The sequence below is a fragment of the Passer domesticus genome, chromosome 16 (genome assembly GCF_036417665.1).
Source record: "Passer domesticus isolate bPasDom1 chromosome 16, bPasDom1.hap1, whole genome shotgun sequence".
Taxonomy (NCBI): Eukaryota; Metazoa; Chordata; class Aves; order Passeriformes; family Passeridae; genus Passer; species Passer domesticus.
In genome coordinates this window covers 485,191-507,843 of record NC_087489.1, presented here as the reverse complement: position 1 = coordinate 507,843, position 22,653 = coordinate 485,191, and the positions used below count along the sequence as shown (strand labels likewise).

The 22,653-nt window shown below is 39.1% G+C and overlaps 1 protein-coding gene across 18 annotated transcripts in view; it reads right to left on the bottom strand.

Moving 5' to 3' along the window:
• PHF20 (PHD finger protein 20) overlaps positions 1-22,653 on the bottom strand; it is a 72,928-nt gene that overhangs the window by 5,267 nt on the left and 45,008 nt on the right. For 12 of the 18 annotated variants that reach the window (XM_064391125.1, XM_064391134.1, XM_064391132.1 and 9 more), the window contains 7 exons: positions 21,794-21,973; positions 18,046-18,144; positions 16,099-16,260; positions 13,571-13,767; positions 8,268-8,367; positions 3,775-3,970; positions 963-1,362 (listed from right to left, as the gene is read on the bottom strand). In XM_064391125.1, the coding sequence (XP_064247195.1) occupies positions 963-1,362; positions 3,775-3,970; positions 8,268-8,367; positions 13,571-13,767; positions 16,099-16,260; positions 18,046-18,144; positions 21,794-21,973 (1,334 nt within the window). The remainder of the gene's footprint in view (positions 1-962; positions 1,363-3,774; positions 3,971-8,267; positions 8,368-13,570; positions 13,768-16,098; positions 16,261-18,045; positions 18,145-21,793; positions 21,974-22,653) is intronic. The other 6 variants (XM_064391127.1, XM_064391121.1, XM_064391136.1 and 3 more) reach the window with 3 other exon arrangements.

Below are 22,653 nucleotides of genomic sequence, written 5' to 3'. Positions count from 1 at the left end.
GAATCCAGGGGCAGCCACAGCTGCTCTGGGCAGCCTGGGCCAGGGCCTCACCACCCTCACAGGGAACAACTTCTTCCTAATATCCTATCCAAAATCTAGACTCCTTCATCTTAAGGCCATTCCCTCTCGTCTTGTCCCTCCATCCCTTGTCCCAAGTCCAGTTCTCCAGGATGCCTTCAAGCACTGGAAGGGGCTCTCAGGTCTCCCTGGATCCTTCTCTAGGTGAACACCCACAGCTCCCCTAGCATGGCTCCAGAGCAGAAGGGCTTCACTCATTTCCCAGAGGGTTTGCAATATTTCTCAGCCCAATTTCATAGGAATTGGTACTAATAGAAGCAAAATTTTTGCACTGGAGAGCAGAAAGGCTTCTACTAGGCTGACAGAATTGACAATGAGAGCCAAGCTTTGAAAAGCTAAACCTGAAGTGCTCCAGTATGAAGAAGATACAGGACTATTCCATGGTGATCAGTCTTAAAAAAAAATCACTTCAGGCTGATACCTTTTTTTTTAAATCTAGAAATGCTGCCTGAAGAACCTGAAATTAGTTATTAGAAAGAATGTGGAAAGAAGATCGACATAATTAGAAGCTGGCCTACAGTATATTTGGTAGTATCATACATGCTTGGCCTGCTCTCTCTCTGCTAGTGTTTATGTTTCATTTAAAAGTACACAAAAGTAAGCAGCAATGAGCTACCAGTGGACCATAATGCATGGTCCACACTCTTCAAACAACTTGAGGTCCAGAAGTCAACCTAGATTTTTAAATTATATTACAAAATGAAGGAAATGATCACATGTATCATTTTAGTTGTTACTGGCAACTTAAATTTAACAGTCTAACAACAACAACAAAAAAAAACAAACCCACAAACAGACCAAAAAGTATTAAAAAAGGCTGAAGTTTGCAGGTTGCCAGAAAAACACATGCTCTTTGCCAGAGATGGCTATTTTCATAAAAATACCTTAGGGTAATTGTGTTTAGATTCATTTTCCATCTTGCATATTTCTTGGTCCAGATTCCAGCCAAACCTCTCTGAGAAGGCATCATCCCCATTTTCTCTTATTCTGTTTACACCATCATCCATGGCTGAACCTCTTGTTTCCACAACCAGCCTCTGCTCTATGGCAGGATAGTAGGCCCGAGGCTTCTGGTAACAGTGTTCACTCGTAATGTAAGATTCCTCCACAGAAGGAATTGTTGAGGGTTTCTCAACTGTCCCATTCCAAGTTCTGTAACTTGCTGTCTCCTCTTTGCAGCAGTTTTCCTCGAAGTGAATGATGTGTTTTGTATGGATTTTTTCATCCACCGTGATGTGCTTCCATGGATGACACCAAAGCTTTAAGTCAGGGTGTTCTTTATTTCTGTTCAAACATAAAAAAGTAAACCACCCAATTTAAATGCCAAAATGACTAAGCAAACTATCCTCTTGCATAAAGAAATTAAGAATAATTAAGAAAAGAAATTTTAAAAAGGCCAAGTGTTTGGATTAAGAAAAAACTTGAAGACTAAGTTGCAAATAGACACATACAACTTCTCACCAATGTTGGCCCTTCATGGAACATTTTGCTTCAATATTTGCAATTTACTAGGAGCAGAAATTAATTTTAACAGGGATATTTTTAGTAAAGGTATGGTACACCAACATTGTACACTGCAGTGGTATTCCATAGTGGGCAGAGTTCCCTTCATCTGCTCCTACAAAAATTCTTATTTTAATTGTCTTCAAATTGACTAATACATTCTTTATTCCAGCAGAAGGGACAACTATAGGTATCAGATCATCACAGATATAACAAACAAAAGATTTAGAGTGAGCATTGTAACCCATGTTCTTCCTTGAGTAAAGCATTAAAACAGCAGTAAAAGGAGACCAAAGCACAATATCTTCAAAGGGCTGGAAGCTCATCTGCTACAGGCTGCAGGAACACAGTAGAGCAAATCCTGGCTCTAAAGCACCTGCTGCACTGGGCTGCACAGAAAGGGGGGCTGCCCTCAAGCCCCCCCTCTATTTCCTTACAAAGGTAGATGGACTTATTCTATTCAGCTGATCCAGCTTTTCTAGCTCTTCACCAAACCACTCAACAAAACATGACCACCTGACTTTGGCAGTAACTGCTTTCTAACCCATCCTGCAGCAGCTCAGGTTTCTTCAGTGTCTCAGAGGAAACCAAAGTGAGTACAGCTGCCAACGATGTGCTCAGACTATTTAATAGAAGCACCTTTGCCTCCAGTGCTGGCACAGCAAGGACAGAGTTCCCTGGTGAACCATCCTGAAGGTATGCCTGGAAAAGTGAAAGCTAGGTGCTCATTCACTAAGCTTTCTGCTCGAGCTCCACTCATCTGCTACACCTAAAGAAACTGTATTTTGCTCAGAACAAAAGAAGGGGTAATTTTACAAAAGACAGAACATTTTTCTGAAAAATGATGTACCAGTTACCTAAGGATGAAAATTCAAATGCTAATACTTGAATAACCTTTTAACTCCTGCCTGCTGAAGGTTCACCCTCCTGGCACTGCCGGAGTCACCTTGGGTCCTTTGCCACTTCCTTGAAACATTGAGAAATTCCTAATAATTTCAGGCACCTGTGAAATCTTCTATCTGTTGATCTGCATCAACAATATAATTATTCTAATTCAGCAATTTTTCAAATCCCTTCTAATTTATATAATGATAAAGAAAACAGCAGCTGAAGCTTTTAACCAGATGATCCAAACAGGACTGCATCTCACCTTTAATTAAGGCAGGCCATATTGACTTCAGCATGGGAGAGAAAAGGAACAAAACCTGCAGCAACCATCACAAATACGCCCAGTGCTCCTTACCTCAGAACTACATAAATCTCAATTCTCAACTGGAAAGCCTGAAACTCAAATGTCACCATTTAAAACACAGACCCAAGGAGTGGGCCTTAAAATATTTGTTTTAGTCCTCAAAAAGGAAAGAGATTACTTAGAGATCTAAATAAAAGGATCCCATAAAGGAAACGCAAAACCCTATGTTAAAATGGCTCCTCTCTTGCTTTAAGCATTATTCCATGTCAGTGGACCTCCTGCATTACCACAGATTTGGGGGAGGGGTCTAAAGAAATGCCAAAATCACTTTGTTTTCCAAATAGCTGCTACCATGCAATCTATCAACTAATAAATTACAATTATGGAATTCAATAAATTTAAAACTGTTGTATTCGAGTTTGGATTTTTTTTTTCAGTCACCAGAACCCAAGGATGACTTTAAATAGGAAAATACACAAAAAAGTTGACTTGATAGAAAAAAATCTTTTATGTAAATAATTATTCTTTTCTGTAGATATAGCTGAAATGACCTCTCAGAAATGAAATACTGCAAGCTGCTGAGAGTGCAACTACTCTCCCACTGCACCAAAGCAAGATACTGTACCAAACAAAAAGATCTGATTCCTCTTGGACAAGCTATGACCAGATTTCCTGGAATGGCAAAAGCAAGTGCTGTAAAAATGGTGCCACAGGTTATAAATCTATCCTTACTCTTCTTACTAAAATCCATTTGGGTGATTCAGGAAAAACTGTCATTAGTTTTATTAGTTTAACCCTTTCTATACACATTGTCCATTTATGCTCATCCCACTTAAATACTGTTTTCAAACAGCCAAGTCCTTTCCCAAGATCACATCAGCAATTCAAACTATGTTATAAATCCCCACAGCATAAAAGCAACTCTGAATTTCTGGTTATTTTAATACTTGCAGTCTAATTACCAAGGAGAACATGTCAGCTGGTACTTAAATACTGCTTACTGTAATATGCTCATCTTCAGCTGCAGCCCGTGCAGGACTTCGATCACTCGCTGTACATCACCAAGCAGCTGGTGAGTGGCCACTATCTTCTTGGCATTCTGGTGGGAGTAATTTTCTTCCAAAAATGCTAAGCCATGCATGTGACCATTACTTAACCACTCCTTTTCATACCAGTACTTTAAGCTGGACCTCTGACCTAAAGTAACAGTAATGAGTGAGTTAAAATGAAATGTTGACAATGCTGGTAGTAATTCTGATTATCTCTAGGTACTGCAACTTATTTGTTCTTATCAACAGAACCAAAGAAGATCCTGTAACAGCAGACATAATGAATGAAGAAATGAAGAACTTGTAAAGTAGGAAAACAAAAACCTCTGCCCAACTGTAAAAACATTCAGACCCCAACTTCTACCAAAGGACATCCACAACAGGCAGTTACAAATGAGGCTGAGAAAGGCACATTTTTAGCAGAGTCCAGTCTAACCATGGTTATGACAGAAGTTACAATCTGACTGCAGCTCTCTGCAGACAGTAAAATGCAGAAAAAGGCAATCAGCTTCCCAGTGGTCTTGTTTTTAACATCAACATACACTAGTACAGTTGTAGAAAAATACATTTTGAAGGAATCAAGGATAAGGTTCCAACAGAAAAACTGCCTAAGTCAAGCTATTAATAATGATAATTCTCTCTTAAGAGCTATCTGTATTATCTCTTGATATTGAATGTCCGCAACAGCTGAAATGAAACAGTGTTGAATGTGATAAATGCATCAATAGAAGTAACTTAAACTGCCAAACAAACAGTATTACAAGGAAAGATGCTTGCTAAATTGCAAACACACACACAAAAAAACCTTCATGTTAAATACCTAACAAAAGCTCCCCCACACCCTGTAAAAGGCACATTGACTACAGATATTCTCAGTGAACAGCTCAGCACCCAGAGAAACAACTGCATCAGTCACTGCCTATGTACAGCCCAGGCAGCAAGCCCACAAAACCAGAGATAAAACTGGAGTACAGACTGGGAACCATAATTGCAAAACGGTCTCCAATATAAGCAGGTTAATGTCAACTGGAGGAGAAGTTAAAAAAACAGAAAAAGGGAGTTACCAGGCAGCAGAGTAAGACTGAGGCTAGCATTACATAGAAATCCATGGGTATTAGGCGGCATCAGAAATCATGATAGGGTAAAAAAGAATTTTGAAAGGTGTATCAGCTCAACCTTCCAGGCAGATACACTGTATCAAGCAGGAAGACAAGCAGAATTTTTGGTATGGTCAGAACCACACTGGAGATATTCCTGGCCAACTGCATTGGCCCTCCCTCATTAATTTCTGCATTGGAGAAGCTAACACCTGTGACAGAAAGTACAGTTCAGTCCACAAGAGTAAAACAGTGACTTTGAGAACTTCATGGTCACCTGAACAACTGAGATGATGTGCACCCTGAGACAAAAAGTGCTCCCTTTTGAAGTATATAACCTTAAGAGGAGACACCAGACTATGCCCACGAGCAATTGTGCTACATAATCATCTTGAACATGTTTAAGCAAGGGTAAATGTTAACAAATCTCTTAAAAATCCTACCCGACTCAAAAAGACCTGAGTAAAACAGCAGCTAGTACAGTTTTTAGACAAAATTACATTAATTTTGCTTTTTACTTCTAACAGAACGAGTGGTGCTGTTACAAGTCCCAGCAGTTTCGACTAGGGAAAGCCCCTAAGTAAGAGTTTGCTGAATAGCCATGCTCAGTTTTAAAAGCCACTTCTTTGTAGGTTCATACAGCCTATTAGCTCACTTCAAGCCAAAAACAGTCACTGAGAAGCTATCTTTGCAGTCAAAAAGTTGGACATGTTTTCCTTTTTCAAGACAGAGGTAAAAATTAAGTCTCCTCCAATGTAAACTTCAGAATCTTGAAATTAATAGTTAATGATGAATTAAACAATGAAGCTGTAATCAGTTTCTGCACAAAAGCACTCACTGAAGTGACAACACAACTTCAGTTTGCAAGCGCATTTTAGTCCCATTTAAAACTACCTTCAACTGACATAAAGCAAAATATCTTTAATAGAAGGTTAAAATTCTAGAACCAAGATACTCTAAAAAAAATTTAAATGTATTGCTGTCTCTGTAGTAAAAGTTTAAAATTTAGGTGTAGCATGTCTCCATTGCTGAGAGTACAAACAACAGCAGTAAATATACTACACAAATCTATGAGTTAAAGTACAAAAGAGTTGGTAGCTTTCAACAGCCAAAAAAAACTGAGATCACAATCCAAATATGAATATAAACCAAAGTCTTTTAATCAGGTGAACAGAGATCCATTTCCTTGCCATTTATAACCATGGACTCAAGTCCAAACTTTATCCTTTTAACTTTTGGCAAGGCTTTGTAACAAATACAGTAGAAAGTCAGAAAATATTTGCTTAAATGTAACTTTACCTGCTGTGTAAGATGGACTAAGATGTGAGAAATGGATTTTTAAAGGATTCTCAAAACCTGACAGAAAGCTCACACAGTCTTGTACATCTGTATGCAAACTCTGAGATAAGGTGTGCTGATTTAGAAAGGCTATGGAATTGAGATGACATTGTTGAGAGAGAGATTGAACTAGAAACAAGTTTCAAATGATGGTTTGTAAAAAGACCAGATATTCTGGAGAACCAGAACTGTGAAAGATGCATTGTAGAAGAACACATAGGGTAAAATAACAGGTGATTGGTGTTAGAAGTATTAGCAGCATTGTGTGGCAAAAGCTAATAGGCTGAAAAACATTTATAAGGTATTGTAACCAGGAAATAGGTTGGCTTCTGGTGGAATGGCCATCTCTTATGTCTCACTCTTCTACAATGACTGGTAACACAATAAAATCTTTTTAATTGCCTCTCAGTTGCTCTGTCTCTGTAGAGCTGGGATTTTCCAACACTAAGACATTTCAAAATATCTGCTGGAAGCTTCCACCATGTCTGGCAGAGCCAATCCCTGGTGGCTCTGAAGATGGACATGCTGCTGGACAAAGCTAGCCTAATCTGGTAATGCCTCTGTGATAACAGATTTAAGAAGAAAATCAAAACAAAGGTGCACACTTTGTTCTTTTATTCCAAGAAGAGGAAGAGGTGAGAACATGTGAGGGACACAACATGGTGACACAAGGTCAGTGGAGAAGGAGGGGGAGGAGGTGCTCCAGGTGCCAGAGCCAAGGCTCCTCTGCAGGCTGTGGTGAGGACCATGGTGAAGCAGCTGTGCCCCAGCAGCCCGTGGGGATTCACAGGGGATGCAGAGATCCAGCCGCAGCCCATGGGGGGATGCTCACGCTGCAGTGGGTGGATGCCTGGAGGAGGCTGTGATCCAGTGGGAGACCCAGTGGGGAGAGAGAGGGCCCCTGCTTCCAGGCTGGAGCAGCCTGTTCTTGCAGGACTGCACCCCAAAAACAGGCTGCAGCAGTTTTGGGAGGACTGTGTGCCCGTGGGAGGGGCTCACGTTGCAGCAGTTTTGGGCAGACTGCTGCTCGTGACATTGGTCAGCCATGCTGGAGAAGTTCACAGAGAACTGTCTCCTGTGGGAGGGACCCCACGGTGTCACACAGAACAACTTCTCTCCCTGAGCCGTGGAAGAAAGCCTTGAGAGATGAACTGACCAAACCCCCATGCCCTGTCTCCCTGCACTGTTGGTGGGAAGGAGGGAGGGGTTGGGGGAGGAAAAGGTATTTTAAAAGGCTCATTTCATTTCTCATTATCCTCCTCTGATTTTGCTGGTAATAAACTCACCTTCTATATCTAAGTTAAGCCTGTTTTGCCCTTGGAGGGTTTTCTCCTGGTCTCAACTCATGAACCCTTTGTTAAATTTTTCTCTCTTCTGCCCAGCTGAAGCAGGAGAGGGTGAGCGAGTAGCTTCTATGGGTGCCTGGTGTTGGGCCAGCATCACACCAGGACAGCAGGTAATGCAGCCAAGAAGAGCCACTGCTGAGGAGAAACAGGAGCCTTCTCAAAACCTGATAGAAAGCTCACACAGTCTTGTACATCTGTATGCAAACTCTGAGATAAGGTGTGCTGATTTAGAAAGGCCATGGAATTGAGATGACATTGTTTTAAAAGACTTTTTTTAAAGAAAGTATCAGCCCCATTTGTTGGGGGAGGGAGAGCTGCAGCCACGTCCCCTAAGAAGTATCCATGGGGAGTTTTTGCTTGAGCTTCCTGAGTGTTTTCTACACTCATTTGCCATAGTCAGTACAATCCTTATTACTGCAAATATGTGACAGATGGTGATTACAGTGAAAACAGTCTTCTCCATTCCTGTCCTTTTGTAATTTCATAATATTGACTCATGGACATTCACATAAATTAAACTTACTGAAACTTACCTACAGTGATAGACACAGGTGGGGAAAAAAATTAGTGTAGTTTATCAGAGAGACAGATATAGATTAGATATAGATAAACTAGCAGATTTACTACATATATAACATGGGTCTGTAACCTTAAATTTCTGTACCTGGAGGATCTTGGCAAATATAGCAGGTGTATTTCTCAGGTATATTATCTTCCAGTAAGCCCATACAGACTCCATGCTGCCAGCACAGACACTCTTCACACTGTTCAAAGTCAAGAAGTGCACATTAATAGAAATGAAGGCTAGAGGAGCTCAATACCATTACGTCAATTAAGAAACACAGGATCTACATATTTTAAGACAAAAAGGTCTATTAATATCCACACCCCACCTTCCACTTACAAACAAATACATTACAGAAACAGGCTATAATAAAATGTGAGTCCTCCCCACACATTTTTCATGTATGTTTCTGAAGAATGACGAAAAGTCAAAGCAGAGATTCTGAAAGGTACAAAAATACTCCCTTTGGAAATGAAAATCATTAATGAGACGCATGTGCATGTAATCCGGATAGCTAACAGAGCAATCAAGCTTTTTTCACCAAAACAGATAAATTTTTCTGAATTCAAAAGATTTTCCCCTTGAGAGGAATGACAGATTTGTCTTTACAAACAAACTGTAGGTCTGTTGGTAGATAAAACCACTGAGAGATAAAAGAAACAATGGGAAGGATTCCACTGATTGATGAATGGAAAAAGATATTTGCCTTGACAACTGTAGGTTTGCTGACAAATGAAACTGGATATTGAAAGATTAAAGAAACAATGGGGAAAACCCCTAAATTCCGTAAGAATTAAAAATTAAGAAGGAGGATTATACATTAGAGGGAAATCTTTGGTATCACGTGTTCTGGGAAGTCTGTACCTCCCAAGTACCTCAGCCAATGGGGAAAGAGAGAAGGGAAATGCAGCTGGGAAATTGGGATAAAAAGGCCAGTGTCAAAAAATCAACCTCCAAAAATTTGAGAGACCCCAGGTGAATGCCCTATGGCCTCTCCCTTTATTCAAATAAAGTAGAAGGACTCCTCTGTCTACTTTTTGGACATAAGCCTCTGATGTTTGTGGATTAATTTTCCTCACACCTTCAAACAATAATCCACATTTAGTTACCGAATCCCAGAGATATTTATGCCATACAGGAGTCGCGATATTATGCTTTACTGATTCTTGTACCTCCAACATTTTTTCCATTTCAAACACAAACCTGCAGTGCAGATCAGTTGCACCAGCTTTAGGAGCATCCAACATCTTTCCAAGGCAGGACAATCATACTGGCAATGACTGAATAGAATTTGGATCTGTTTAGCACAGTTACACTATTTAAAATGCAGTCGCTGTTCTTAAAGCCATGCTGTTCTAGAGCAGGGGAAAAACGTATTCATGTTTTGTCATTTTCTCTCCCATCAGTATTTTAATGAGAAAATTGTGATTGTAGGCTAGAGACCACTGAAACATGGAACAAAACCCCACATAAGAATATTAAGTCTATCTTGATTGGAAACTGTGATGTCAGTTAAAAGTTACTATTTTCCAAAGCAGTGAGACAAGAGATCATATACCCTTGATTTCTCAGACATAAATCAAAAGCAGAAATGTTGCCAATGTACAGGACTGCAGTATGAGCTAAATCAAACCCTAACAGGAATGGCAAGGAATCTCACATGTTGCTCTTCACTGACCTACAAGGATGCCAACTTGCTAAACATTTCATCTGTGTTCAACACCACTTTAATTAATGCTATTATCTCCTGCCCTTCCTCAAGCTAGGAGGGACAGAATAGAACAACCAGACTTTGTATACTTCACTGCATTAAATGAGCGGTCTAGGTGTGGAGGAGATGGGAGCTCTGGGATTGGATAATGTAAAAGGTTAGAGAGGAACAGATTTCTGAAGAATGGAACCAACAATGTTTTGCTTTCCAAAATGGGTAAATAGTCCTATTGCAGTTGGGAGATGTTTTCAAAAAAGGCAGAGACAATCCTCCTTTCACAAATTAGAGCCAGAAAGAGGTGTTCTAAAACAAAGAAAACAGATTAAGAGAAACAGACTGTGCTAAAAATAAGAAGAGAGCTCCTGGATCTAGTTACACCTGCATCCATATTGTACAGAGTTGAACTCTGTGTTTTTCCAGGCAATTTTGCCCAGAACTCTAGTGAAGCATCAGTCCTTGGTTTAACCAAACTGCGCATTCTACTCCCATCTACATCATTCTTGATGAACTGTTAATGGTGGGTCGTTTGCAAGATCTGCCCAGTGCACACCGGCTGGCTAGTGTTAGATAAAGGAAAGAGGCAAACCCCTCACACCACTGCTACTCCCCTGCCCCCAGTCCAGGTACATCAGGGTAGTTTTCCTTTGTCCTTCACAAACTGACTGAACTGTGATAACTACATACAGCCTAAGGGGGTCATCTCTGCCAGCGGCCTTAATGCCCCAATGGGCAGCTGTAAGGGCCTAGGCCATCAAGGACTCCCCAAAACATCCTATGACTCATAGGATTACGTAATTCCATTGTGAAATTCCCTGCACCGGGGGAGGTACTGAGCATCCTGCCCTATCTGACCATAAATAATCTGAGTGCTTTGGGGATTTAGGACACCACGACTACTGGGCAGATCCAGAGAACCTGAACTTCCACAGGACTAGACCACCCAGAGGACCATTGCTCTCAACTTTAATCATCATTTCGCAGGACTGCTGTTACTATTTGACAGGACTGAGACCACCACCCTGACCAAGAGGGTACCAGGCTGTAGCCTGACTTTAAGCCAGTTTTTGTGTATTATTGCCTTTACTGTAATCCTTCTAATGACCTTGTAACTCTAACCTGAAATCTCTCTCAAGGTACTTGTGTGAGGTTCATTTCTTCCACTGCTTTTCTTTCAAACCAGCACAAACATCCAAATTGTTAAAAATTTTACTCAACTGATATTTAAACATCCACCCCTTGGGGGCACAGGTGCATTCTTTAACTTGCAGGCTCTACTGCACACTGGCTGCTAGGCTACAGGTTACTGCTCTGGCACATGCTACTGAGAAACTACTCTCTGCCCAGGTGGTAGTAGGGAGTTTCACAGTATGCCAAGCAGGAGATTTAGAAGAGAAAAAACATACAGCACTGTGCAAAAAAAAATATTTAAACTGAAATTCAAATCACAAAATAAATAACCAAACCCAAAATATGTGTATTTAAAGCAGCTTTTCACCTTCCACAACAAAAATATCTCAAGTCCGTTTACATCCATTGCCTCTGAGGCCATCAAATCCAGCCCCAGAATTTTCTGCATCATACACAAATTCACCAGTGTTTAGGTATAAAAACTAAAAAGAAGGGACATTAACAGTCTGTCTGGATTTCTCTGGACCTCACCACAAAATCTGTGTGCTGTACCTCCAGAAGGAACACATGGCAATGCTATACTGCTGCTTTACACCAGCTCCATAAATGAAGTCTAGTAACCTCCCTGCAGAGTTACAGACTGGAACTATACAGTACTAACCAACAATACACTATTTTTCTGTACTTCTTTTTCCAGATTTAATTTCTACTAACTGAAGCAGATACTTCTATAAATGCAAACCCAGATTTCTGCATCCCAGTGCAATGAATGACATCCTGAATGCACAAATTGCTCAAGACAATTAATTTAAGGCAAGAACAGGTCAAAGAAAACTTTTTATAAAATCTTTTGAATGTGGGGGCAAATTATTAGTTTAAATACCTGAAGGAACTCCCATTTTAACTGTGTATGAGTTTCATTAAACTTTAATGTTCCCCAGTCTTTCATGGACAAGAAGGTGCTGATGTGTTTAAAATTAACATTTTCCTGCATTATTTCTAAATTTGGCACATTCATGGCAATGAACACAGCTGAAAGTGAACACATAGCATTCTCCCTGTTGTAAGAGAGGAGGGGATACATGCATATTGGGAGCCACGAACCTCGAGCCAGATCCATGAAGAAACTGCCCTGGCTCCTCATTCCAGTATCAAGATAGGTACGCAGCAAACCCAAGCATGTATCCCAGATGCCAGCATATTTCCTATTATCTAAATCCCCATAAAGAATGCAGATACTCACAATACTACTGATCTGCCATCTCTCTTCCAGAGACCAATTCTTTCACAAATCAATTCAAGTGTTTAAAAGTTTGCAATATGCTAAAAAAACCCACCCAAACTAGTTCAACCTAGCAAGGTAATCTTAGAAGCAGCCCATGAAACTTTTAAAGGAAAGGCATCCATAGGCTGCGTCCAGAGCCAGCTGACTGTTCCCTACATTCTGTAATGCTAACCCAGTATTGAACTTATTTTTGCCAGTTATACTCCCAGGCTATTTCTTTGTGATCTTCTGTAAGCCATCTCCTCAGAGGACATCTACCCCCTTTAGTCACCACTGTCGGACTCCTCTTTCCTCCTGTACAGTCTGGTGCTATTTACTTACACTTGATCACTGCCCATCACTCCACCCTTCCTTACTAATTCATAAGGTACTTTTTTGCCTTGCATTGTCAAGATCCAACACTAAAACAATGGTGTGTGAACTCACCACTAAGAGCAAAAGCATCATACCTTCCACAGCAAGGCTCCATGAAATAGCATGGAAACTCAAAGAAAATTAATTAGAGCAAAAAATTATGAAGAAATTGATTTTTTTACTTCACCTCTTGAAATTAATAAGAACTGGGTGGGATGGTTAAAGCAGCTACATAGGGAAATGATTTCCTGGTAATTTACAAACATCTCAAAGTAAATAGCTAGGTAACCTCCAAGGAGTTTTTTCTCAACAGTTTTAAGCAGGAGAGATAATAGAAGCCTCTCCAAGTTTTCTGTGAAGCTGTTTTAAAAAGAGCAGATACATGTGGAATGGACAGATGGCCTTAGGCAGATTAGGAACTTTGAATTTGCAGATTACTGCCGAACAGACAAATGCAGTTGTGCTTTAAAGCAAAACCCTCCTTTTTTTTTTCCCCCCAGCCTGTCTGGAGAATTGTATGTGTAAGTCAAGCTTCTTACCAGGGCAGAGGAATGAGAAGTACACTACTATCTCATGGCAATGTTCTGAAAAGGCTCTAAATTAGAGGCAGCCCAAAAAATCACTGATTTCAAATACGTGTTCTCAGAATCAAGGAAGTCTTCTATGTTTAGAAAAATTCACAAATGACGAACCAACCATTTTTGACTTGGAGTGAATGTTCCCTCTTTCCTTCAATTAAAAATCCTAAACTGTAATATGAAGCAAAAGTTAACTATCATAGCAGTCACCCTGACAGATTACCTCAAAAAATGTTATGACTTTGGAAGACAACAATAGTTTATTATTTCATTTACAAAACAAAATTTCTCTACTGACACCTTCCACTGCATTCACTGAAATGTGCATTTACCCTGCACTTCATACCTGAATCATGAAGTCATTTTCTTCTTTTACTTCGCAAACACACCGAACAATCTCAAAATCACTTTCTTCAACTTCCTCATCCGGGTTGGTGGTTACGTCAACATCCTGACTGCAGTCATCGTCACTCCAAGACAAGCTATCCATAGATGACTCACTCACGGTGTCATCCTCTGTACAAGAAGTATTTACATAAAACCCTGAGTAATTATAAAAAAAGGTCCCTCAAAATCTCATCCCAAGTATGCAGACATACATTCCAAAAAGCATGAGTTCACAGTGTAATTTAAGGAATACCACAATTTTAACCGTTTATTGAAGGTTACTACATAATGAAGTTTTCCAGTCTCATTAATGGCTCCCTCAAAATATCCATCTTAACAGCTTTTGTCATTAAAACTGTACTGTCAACATACAGCGTCTCAAACCAAGGAATGAAGTCTCTTCAGACAAAACTATAAACAACAAAACCAGGCTTGTACATTCAAGTAGGACTCACGCTAGTTGCTGCAATTGGTACAGAATTGTGACTTGGCACTTCTAGCATAGAGCTCTCAAAAAGAGGCAAGAGGGTTCTGTTTTATGAACCATTCAATCTCACGAAGTGATGTTTCCATGACAGAAATACTGGGTCCAACACAGAATTTAATCCTGTTTCAGAAATTATTATTTTCATTTAATCTTCTGTTTAGGATGCATTTATAAACTCACAGGCAGTGCACTGCACAAGGTATTCTTCCAGAATGCACCCACACTACTTAGCTGAAGTATTAGGGCATCCTAGATTGAATAAAACTGCCAAGAAAATTTTAACTGAAGAGCATGTTGAATTGAGACTCTTACCTCAATAATATTAAATCAATGTCTGCATCTTCCTTGGGGATAGAATGGGAGGGTCAGAGTAAGAAGATGAGGAATTTTAATTATTTGAAAATAGTTTAATGAGTTAAGAGGAGAACGGAAAGTAAAAGTTTTCGTCTTAAGTACGATGGTGGGGTGTCACCTACAGTGAGTATGACTATTTCCATCATTTATCTCATAGAATCATAGAATGCAAAAAATAGTACTGGTCTGTGGCATAAACTGTATCTTTTGAAGAAACATCTGTTGTCAAATTAAAAGGGATGAGAACCCAACACAACAATTTATTTCCATGTTTAAAAGTTCTATTCCACCTCTGAACTAAGACACTTTCCTAAAGTACTGTGGAAGTGACAGGTTAGGCACACTACACTTCCATATTACACCAAAGTTTCATTTTTGCTTACACCAGATCTTGTTTATCTAGGCACAAGTTCTGCAGATGCAAAAAGCAACAAAACAATTTAAAAATTGATGAGATAAAGTTATTTCTGGTATTTTTCACCACTGTCAATATCTATCAACTGATCAAAAGAAGCCTGAGCAACTGATAGCCAAGCTACTGAACTGTATGTCCTGTGGTTGATATACTCCAGAAACACAACTGCTCAGACTTGCAAAACGTGTTTCAAGACATTACCACTATCTGCATGTCAATAGTTTTTAATGTTTCCTGTTTGGCCTATAAAGGGGAATTTAACTGAAGTTAAATTTTACTTTTGTTGAATAACAAAGTTATGCCAAAACAAACCAAATCAAAACAAACAAAAAAACCCCAAACAAAAAAAACAAACAAAAATCCCCACCAAAACAAGCTCAAACAAACAAAAAACAAAATCCAAAGTTATGCCCAAAAAAAACCCAAAACACAAACCAAAATACAAACAAAAAAATCCAAAACAAGCTCACATGGTTCTCAACAGTATATCTGTATAAAAAGGAATTTAAGGTTCTAGTATACAATCAAGCTGTTATATTTCTATTTCCTTCAAATCTGTGAGTTTTAAGAAGAGAAAAAAACAAATGTTTATATTTTTTGTTGTACTAGCTTGTATCAGTAAGTAGTAACATGGAGCAAGATATTGAGAATTATAAAAGCTGGTACACAGCAGCCAGATTTTTATGGATTGTGTATATGAAGTACTATGAAGACACCAATAAACAGTACTCAAGAGCTCCTCATATGAAGCTCAGGAAGTCATGATAACCATATTCACTCTGTATCAATACAACTACACATCACCACAGCCAGTGGTCTCTTGAACACAGCAAACTCACAAAGCACCCATTTTTAACTCTGAAGGAATTCTTACTTTGTAGAAACATTTGGAAATATGAAAAAATTAATTATTAAGTTGTAACATAGTTATTTTAGGAGTTAATAAGGCACTGAAAAAAGCCCCCACAAAATGAATTTGATTTCTGAAATAAGGGCAACAGTCTTGAAGTGTATATGAAAGTAAAGTCAAAGTAAAAAGCAGCAACATCAAGCTCTGGCAAACAAACTGGGTCTAGTCTTGTCAAGAAGGGAGAAAGAAATACACACAATCCTGAATAAGAATAGCCAAATTTATACAATAAGAACCAGTTTTCAAGTATGTTAGTGATGCTCACATATTTACTGGTAATGAAAGACAGAACCAGAAAGCCATAAAGGAGAGTCATCTCACCATTTGCTTTTGATTTTCCCTTGTGCTGTCCGGAATCAGTGCAGTGAAGCAGGGTACTTGGGTAAGCAAATGATTTACTAGAAGAATTAGATTTTGTGACAACTGATTTTTCAGGTGAAAGCTCATGTGACATATCTGTGTTCTCCTCAGTGCCCGAATACCCTGTAAAATGGTAGTAAATGTTATCAATAAAAATCTACGGTCAAAAAAAGTTGACAGAAGAAACAGTACCATGCATGCCCATAGCAGAAATGTGTAATTCACTGAGCCAGTTCCCAGTATGCTGGAGCTCTAGGACTGAATGATGCTGCTGCAAGATGTGCAAGCTTTCCAGGGGCAAGAAGGTATTTTCTGAACCAGACAATTTTATGCTGCTCCGTCACCATTTACTGCTGTCAGAAGTGACAAAGGTCTAAGTGACCAGCCTTTACAGGCCAATTATTCTTCAGTCTGAGAAGGTGTACAAATGCCTTTGCTTTACAGGCCCTTCCACACAAGCACCACTAGCTGGAGATCTCCCCCTCACATCCCACTCTTACTCACATGAGGCTATACACATTCCCTAATCTCACAGACTTCAAAGTGGACAGAAAGTCTATGTATGGAACAGAATGCACAGGTGGACAAGCCCAGATGAAGAGTGTGTGAAGAAAAAACCTTGAATGGTTCCTCTGTGAGGCCTACACTGGATATAAAGCAAGACTAGCCAAAGTTACAAGTAGCACTCTCCAGTTATCTGGAAAAAATCTTCACAATTCTGGACTGAATTTATATAAGGTCAACATCAAAAAGGGCATGGAACAGCTCAAAACCCCAACCACAGACTGAGAAGTGTCTCATGGGGACTTGGTGCATAAACCTACAAATTATATTTTCACTTTATCATTATACTTGTGTGCACCATACAATCAGAAATTCATTAAAATTATTTGTTTCAGTACAATTCTAAGTGACTTGGCCTATGATTCTTCCAATCCACTCCCTTGATAGCTTGCCCTATTCATGGCAGCAATCAGAGAAGTAAGGTATTTTCTATCTCACAAACTCTTCCTTAGGGAGATCTAGTTTCACAAAGGATGCCTAGAAGACTGAAGCATGCTGCGCCCCCCTCAACAGCAGAGAAAGTTGCCACACTTAATCCTTAAATGTTTCACCAAAGAGATTTTCCAGAATCAGCTGTGTTTTCAGCAGTGAAGAATCCATTACCTCTAACACCTTGGCCTCTACCTCAAGTTCAAAGCTTGAAGTGGCACCAGGAAACCATTCCCAAGCCTCCACAGATGAAACCAAGAACACACATTGCTACTACAGCCATTTTCATGTAGTGCAACAGCATGTTATGAGACATGAAAGAGGGACACAACTTGAGTATAGACTTTAAATCGGGCTTTTACTAAATCTCTCCAAAAAAAAGATTATTTCTTTAAGAAAGAAATTAAGGCTGTGACAGGTTTAATTTGGCTCATTGTTACAGCCCACTCCCCCCAAAGTGAAGGTGTAAGAAATAACATGGTTAACAGAAGAAAAAGAGGCTTCAATGTTTCCAAACTCCAGCATTCATAAAGCAGTCCCAGAGCTAACATAACTGAGAACAGCCTGTACGCAGGGCATCTGCACCCTCTTAACTAGGCAAAGCTTGCATAGAAGCACACTTATTAAGGAAAAGCCCGACTTATAGACTGACATTCATTTAGGAGTGACATTTATTTTGTGCCATAACAAGCACTACTACAAGCCACCATCCAGCAGTAATGATGAAGCTTAACCAGGAAATAGATTATCTTCTCAATCACAATTTAAAATAAATTATTTAATAAAATAAAAGCTAAGTGAAGAAAAAGGCTGAAATGCAATGCCTGATCTTAAGTGCTCTAAGGTGATTTTTTTTAAGGTAATGAAACAAAATAATGAAGCCAGTTTCATCTACAGAAGAAAAATTAACTTTACCAGGCTTAGATCTCTTTTTCTTTTTTTTCTTTTTCTTTGACTTGGATCTTTCGAAGTCTTTGGATTTTTTTTCTTTGCTCTTCTCATGTCCTTTAACAGCTATAATTAGACAAAATACCAAATTAGTTTTAAAAATATATATACATTTATTCTACTCCATAATGTCCTTAAAAGCCTCGTGTTCCTTTGGACGATCAAGGACAGTTCCCTGAAAAAAACCAAAACAAAACAAAAAACCCAAGAAGAAAACTTATTTTTAAGAATTCCCCAGCTCTCAATTGGAATAATCTATTTTAAGTCCTAATTGGACTGTCCCATAACAAAATATAATTGTCATGTAGAAGAAATCAAATGTACAGCAGCATCCATTTATTATTTACATGCTTCAGAGATCATAAAAAAGACTGAGGGATTTGCTACATCCACTTTCTCCCTTATTATGACTGGACATTTCACTAGCATTGTAATACAACAAACCCCCAACACTCCAGACTTCAGTTCACTTCCCCAGTCAAGTATTTTATTTATATTGAAAATGGAGTAACTGGTTCAGCTGGCTTTAACTTTCAACATCTGTTCTTCATCCTGTTTTTATGGGATTAAAAACACACTATATTTTTGAATGATTGACAGCTGTCAATCAAGTATATCCTCAAAGCATGTTTCCAGAGCATGCCCAGCTCAGTGTAATCTGGTTGCAAGGGCATGGACACAAACCCCTGCTTTCCAGACCCCAGTGTTTGGTTACATCCTGTCTTTCAGATTTAGATCCCAGCAGCAGTATTTCTAGATACTTATGCAGTTCTTTATGTAAATTATCCTGACTCAGAGATGTAATGAACACCTATTATGGAAGGATGCCTTATATCTCAAAATGGCTCTGCCCTCAGAGTGCTTGGCTGATTAAGCCACTCACCATCCCCTTCAGAAACCTATTTCAATGTCAGATGATAGAGATCTGAATAAGCACTTGAAGAGAGTCTATACTGTAAGAAATCTCCACTTGCACAAACCATTTGAGAACCCTGGGTTGTCTACAACCATTTATGAAGCAAACCAGCAATACCAGTGTATTATGTCAGCCCTTTCATACATGTCAACAGTAAACTCCCCGATTCATCGGCTGAATATTTATGGCACAAACAGTTCACTGAGAAACGGCGAATCGCAGTCACATTTCATCAATTCTGGTAAGCATGCAGGACAAGCTTAATTGCTTGTCCTCAGGAGACTCTTCAGCTCTGCACCTCCCCATCCCTCAGTCCTCAAAGACTTCCTGCTACTTTGCTATTTCTGTGCCCCTCTTAGCATGAGGTTAGCAAAGACATCTCACTGTGCTCACCCACATGGCCACACCAGGCACCTGGCCTTCAAAGGCAGCAGGACTGGCAGCACAAAAGTCACCTTCTTCCACCTCTGGGTGTTGAGGGAGGTTAAAAGCAAAACAAAAAACAGGAAAAGAAAAGGCAGATATTCAAGTATTGAACACAGTGCTTCCAACTTCCTTCTTACTTTCTTCTGTCCTCATCTCCTGTACTTCCAATGGTCAGGATCTTTTTGGTATAATTTCCTTCTCTTTGCTCACAGGGATGCAAGGAAGTTCTACCATTTTATTTTTCCAGAAGGGCAAAGAGAGAATAACTGAATTCAACAGAGGCAGGAAAATTTTGCTTCTTTTCATTTGAAAATTCAAATTCACATGATCAGATTGCTGGATTTGTTTGAAGATATCCAAGGGCACATGGTAAGCTTCCTCAACCACTATCAAAATATTTTTGATAAATACAAAACAAACTCCCACTTTATCCACTTTGTCCCCTTAAGCTTCCCCATGTATCTTAAAAATCTGAAAAAAATCTAAATATTTGCAAATTTCTTTGTGGAGTTATCTTCTGAAATGCACAACACAGTTAATGCATGCTTCCATAGGGAAAAAATAGTTCAAAGAGCAAGTATTCAAGTATTATACTAGAGTCTTCCAAAAAATCAGCTACTAAACAATCTTGTTGTTTAAAGCTGTTTCTTCTAAGTGCTCTGAAGTGTAATGAATTTTCACTGACATAAGACCAGATAGAGACTTGTCTAGGTTATGAACACCCTCAAAGATTCACATGATCAACAGAAAGATAAACTGAGAAACATAATCCTAGAAATTATGCACAAAGCAACTACATTTTCAAATAGTTTGGGTTTTTTTGAAAAGACAAAGGGTTTCAACTTCCTTGAATAGCAGAGACTCATAAGAAATGGGATGAGTGCTCACCATCCTCCATCACATCACCACTGTGAAAGTTCACTATAATCTCTAAATGCCACACTTGCACATAGGACACATCCCACTGAGTGAGAAACAGTGAGGAGATACTGATGGATCTAATTCAGACCTTCCTACAAGGATGGGCAGTGAGGGATGCCCAAGAATAAACAAGATGCTAAGTACTGTCTGTCTGCTATGATCAACAGGACAACACAGAGACAGGCAGCTAAGGAGGTCATCTCCAAGGGACAGAGCATCTCTCATAAATACAGCAGTCTAACATCAGATTTTATTTGTGTTTTCCTCATCACTGTGACTCAAGTTCTTACCAACATCTGAAGGAAAGTGGTGATGTAGTAATTTAGAAGTATGGTGGGAATTATTTGTATACGATTTATATACATACAAAATATTCAAATATATTTGTTTCTCTAAGCGTGAGTGAATACATACATACCCCCATCCTGTTTGGCTGCTACCCACTTATACTAGAGTAGATTTCAGTATGAACAGAGTTTACCCGATACCCTGGAACAGTTAAAGTTGTGAATTTCTTCAGAGATGTCTAGTAGCAGTTGCTGACTACCAGAAGTGCTCAAGTGCTATTGAAAAAAATCCCCTACAAAATAAACCATGCTAGGTCATCCTGCCTCATGCCCACCCCCATCCACTTCTTTTAAGTTTAGGTATCTCAGTAGGTACAAGATTACTTAAAATATTTAATGATTTGGGCAGCCAGGAGTTTAACAGAATTAAGACCTACAACCTTTTAATGATCGTTAATACTTTAGTACTTTTTACATCTTATAAATATTACCAACTGGGAAGAATAAACCCCAGTGCAGAGAGCATGAAAACTTACAAAATGACAGTGAAAAAGTACTGCTTACATTTTATGCCATACATTTATACAAAATTACTCTCTCTAAGTGAAGGTGTGAGAAACAAGTGCCCACTTAAAAAAAATTTAAAGGGTTTACTAAATCTTAACAAAAATACAACAAAAGAACTATATATGAAAAAGTAATCCTGGGAACTTCTTCTCGTGGCTGCCCACCACGTGGCTGGCTCATCTTCAAGATGGATGCTTCGCCTTTTGTATTTTTAGCCTCTTCTAGAGCCTTGTCAGTCAACTCCTTCCTTGCTATCCAGTGGTAGAAGGCACTTTCTAACATGATGACTGGAGGTCAGGTGCTGCCATAGCCACAAGCCAACCTTCCCAAATCCCTGGATTATCAAGACCATCCCATGATAACACATACTGAGGGGAGCACATTGCAGTAACATAACTATACTTTTTATACTTTTTATACTTTTTACCATACACATAATTTTTACCCCTTAATTGTGAGAGCCAACCAATCACTCATTTATTACAAAGGTATACAGAATATTATCACCACCTTACAATGTTTAAAATTTTCTCAAGACTTTCTCCTTTCCATGTTAACTTTCCATGTTTAACTTTCCATGTTAAACCAAAAGCCGTACCATGTTGAACTCTTTCTCTTTCCCGAGGCCTTCGCAGTGCTCTTGCTATGTGGTTCTTGGTTTGGTCTTTAATAGAATGTCGGTGACTATTTAGTGCACTTACAGGAGTTGAAGTTCTTCTCTTTTCTACTTTTTCATCTCTATATGGGGTACTCCTGAGGGTTATGTGTAGAGGAGCATCTACAAACAGAACACAGACCAAGTCCAAGCTTTAAATACTTTCCAAAGTCAGTCTATTTCAGCAGCAGCAGCTCTGACAGACCATGTGGAATGTTTCTGATCAGACATTGCTCAACTCAGTCCTAGCCCTGACTAAAACACTAAAACCTCCAATGCTTTTGCTGGATTTGCTGACAGGCTTTTCATTCAAAAATAAACAGGGGATGTCCACGCATTCCCAAATCTCTATTCTTCCAGAAAAACTGTGACTTTTTTTGGAAAAAAATGAAAAGAGAAACAGTTCAGTTCAGCAGAGACAGAGGTTGGGTAATTTTTATTACATCCTCCAAGAGAAAAAGTGCCCAGTTGGTTTAATTAGAGGAACCACAGCCAGTTCTTGAAAGTGTGCTTTGTAACACACAGAAGTGGCATAAAGCAGCTCTGCACATATAAGAAAGAACAGTTTTTAAATACATACCACTGAAACAACAGTGTTTCAATGAAGAGTGAGATGCAAGAATTCAGAACCACTACCTAAAAATCATAAAAACTGTAAGATTCAGCAAACGTGGCTTTGTAAGAGATTACATTTTTTATTCAAATTAACTCAAACAGTTTCATCCTCCTAACTGCAAGTAGCAACTCCTCCTGAAAGACTCCTGGACACAGAAACAGAGCAGTGAAGGTGATAAAAGCTAAAG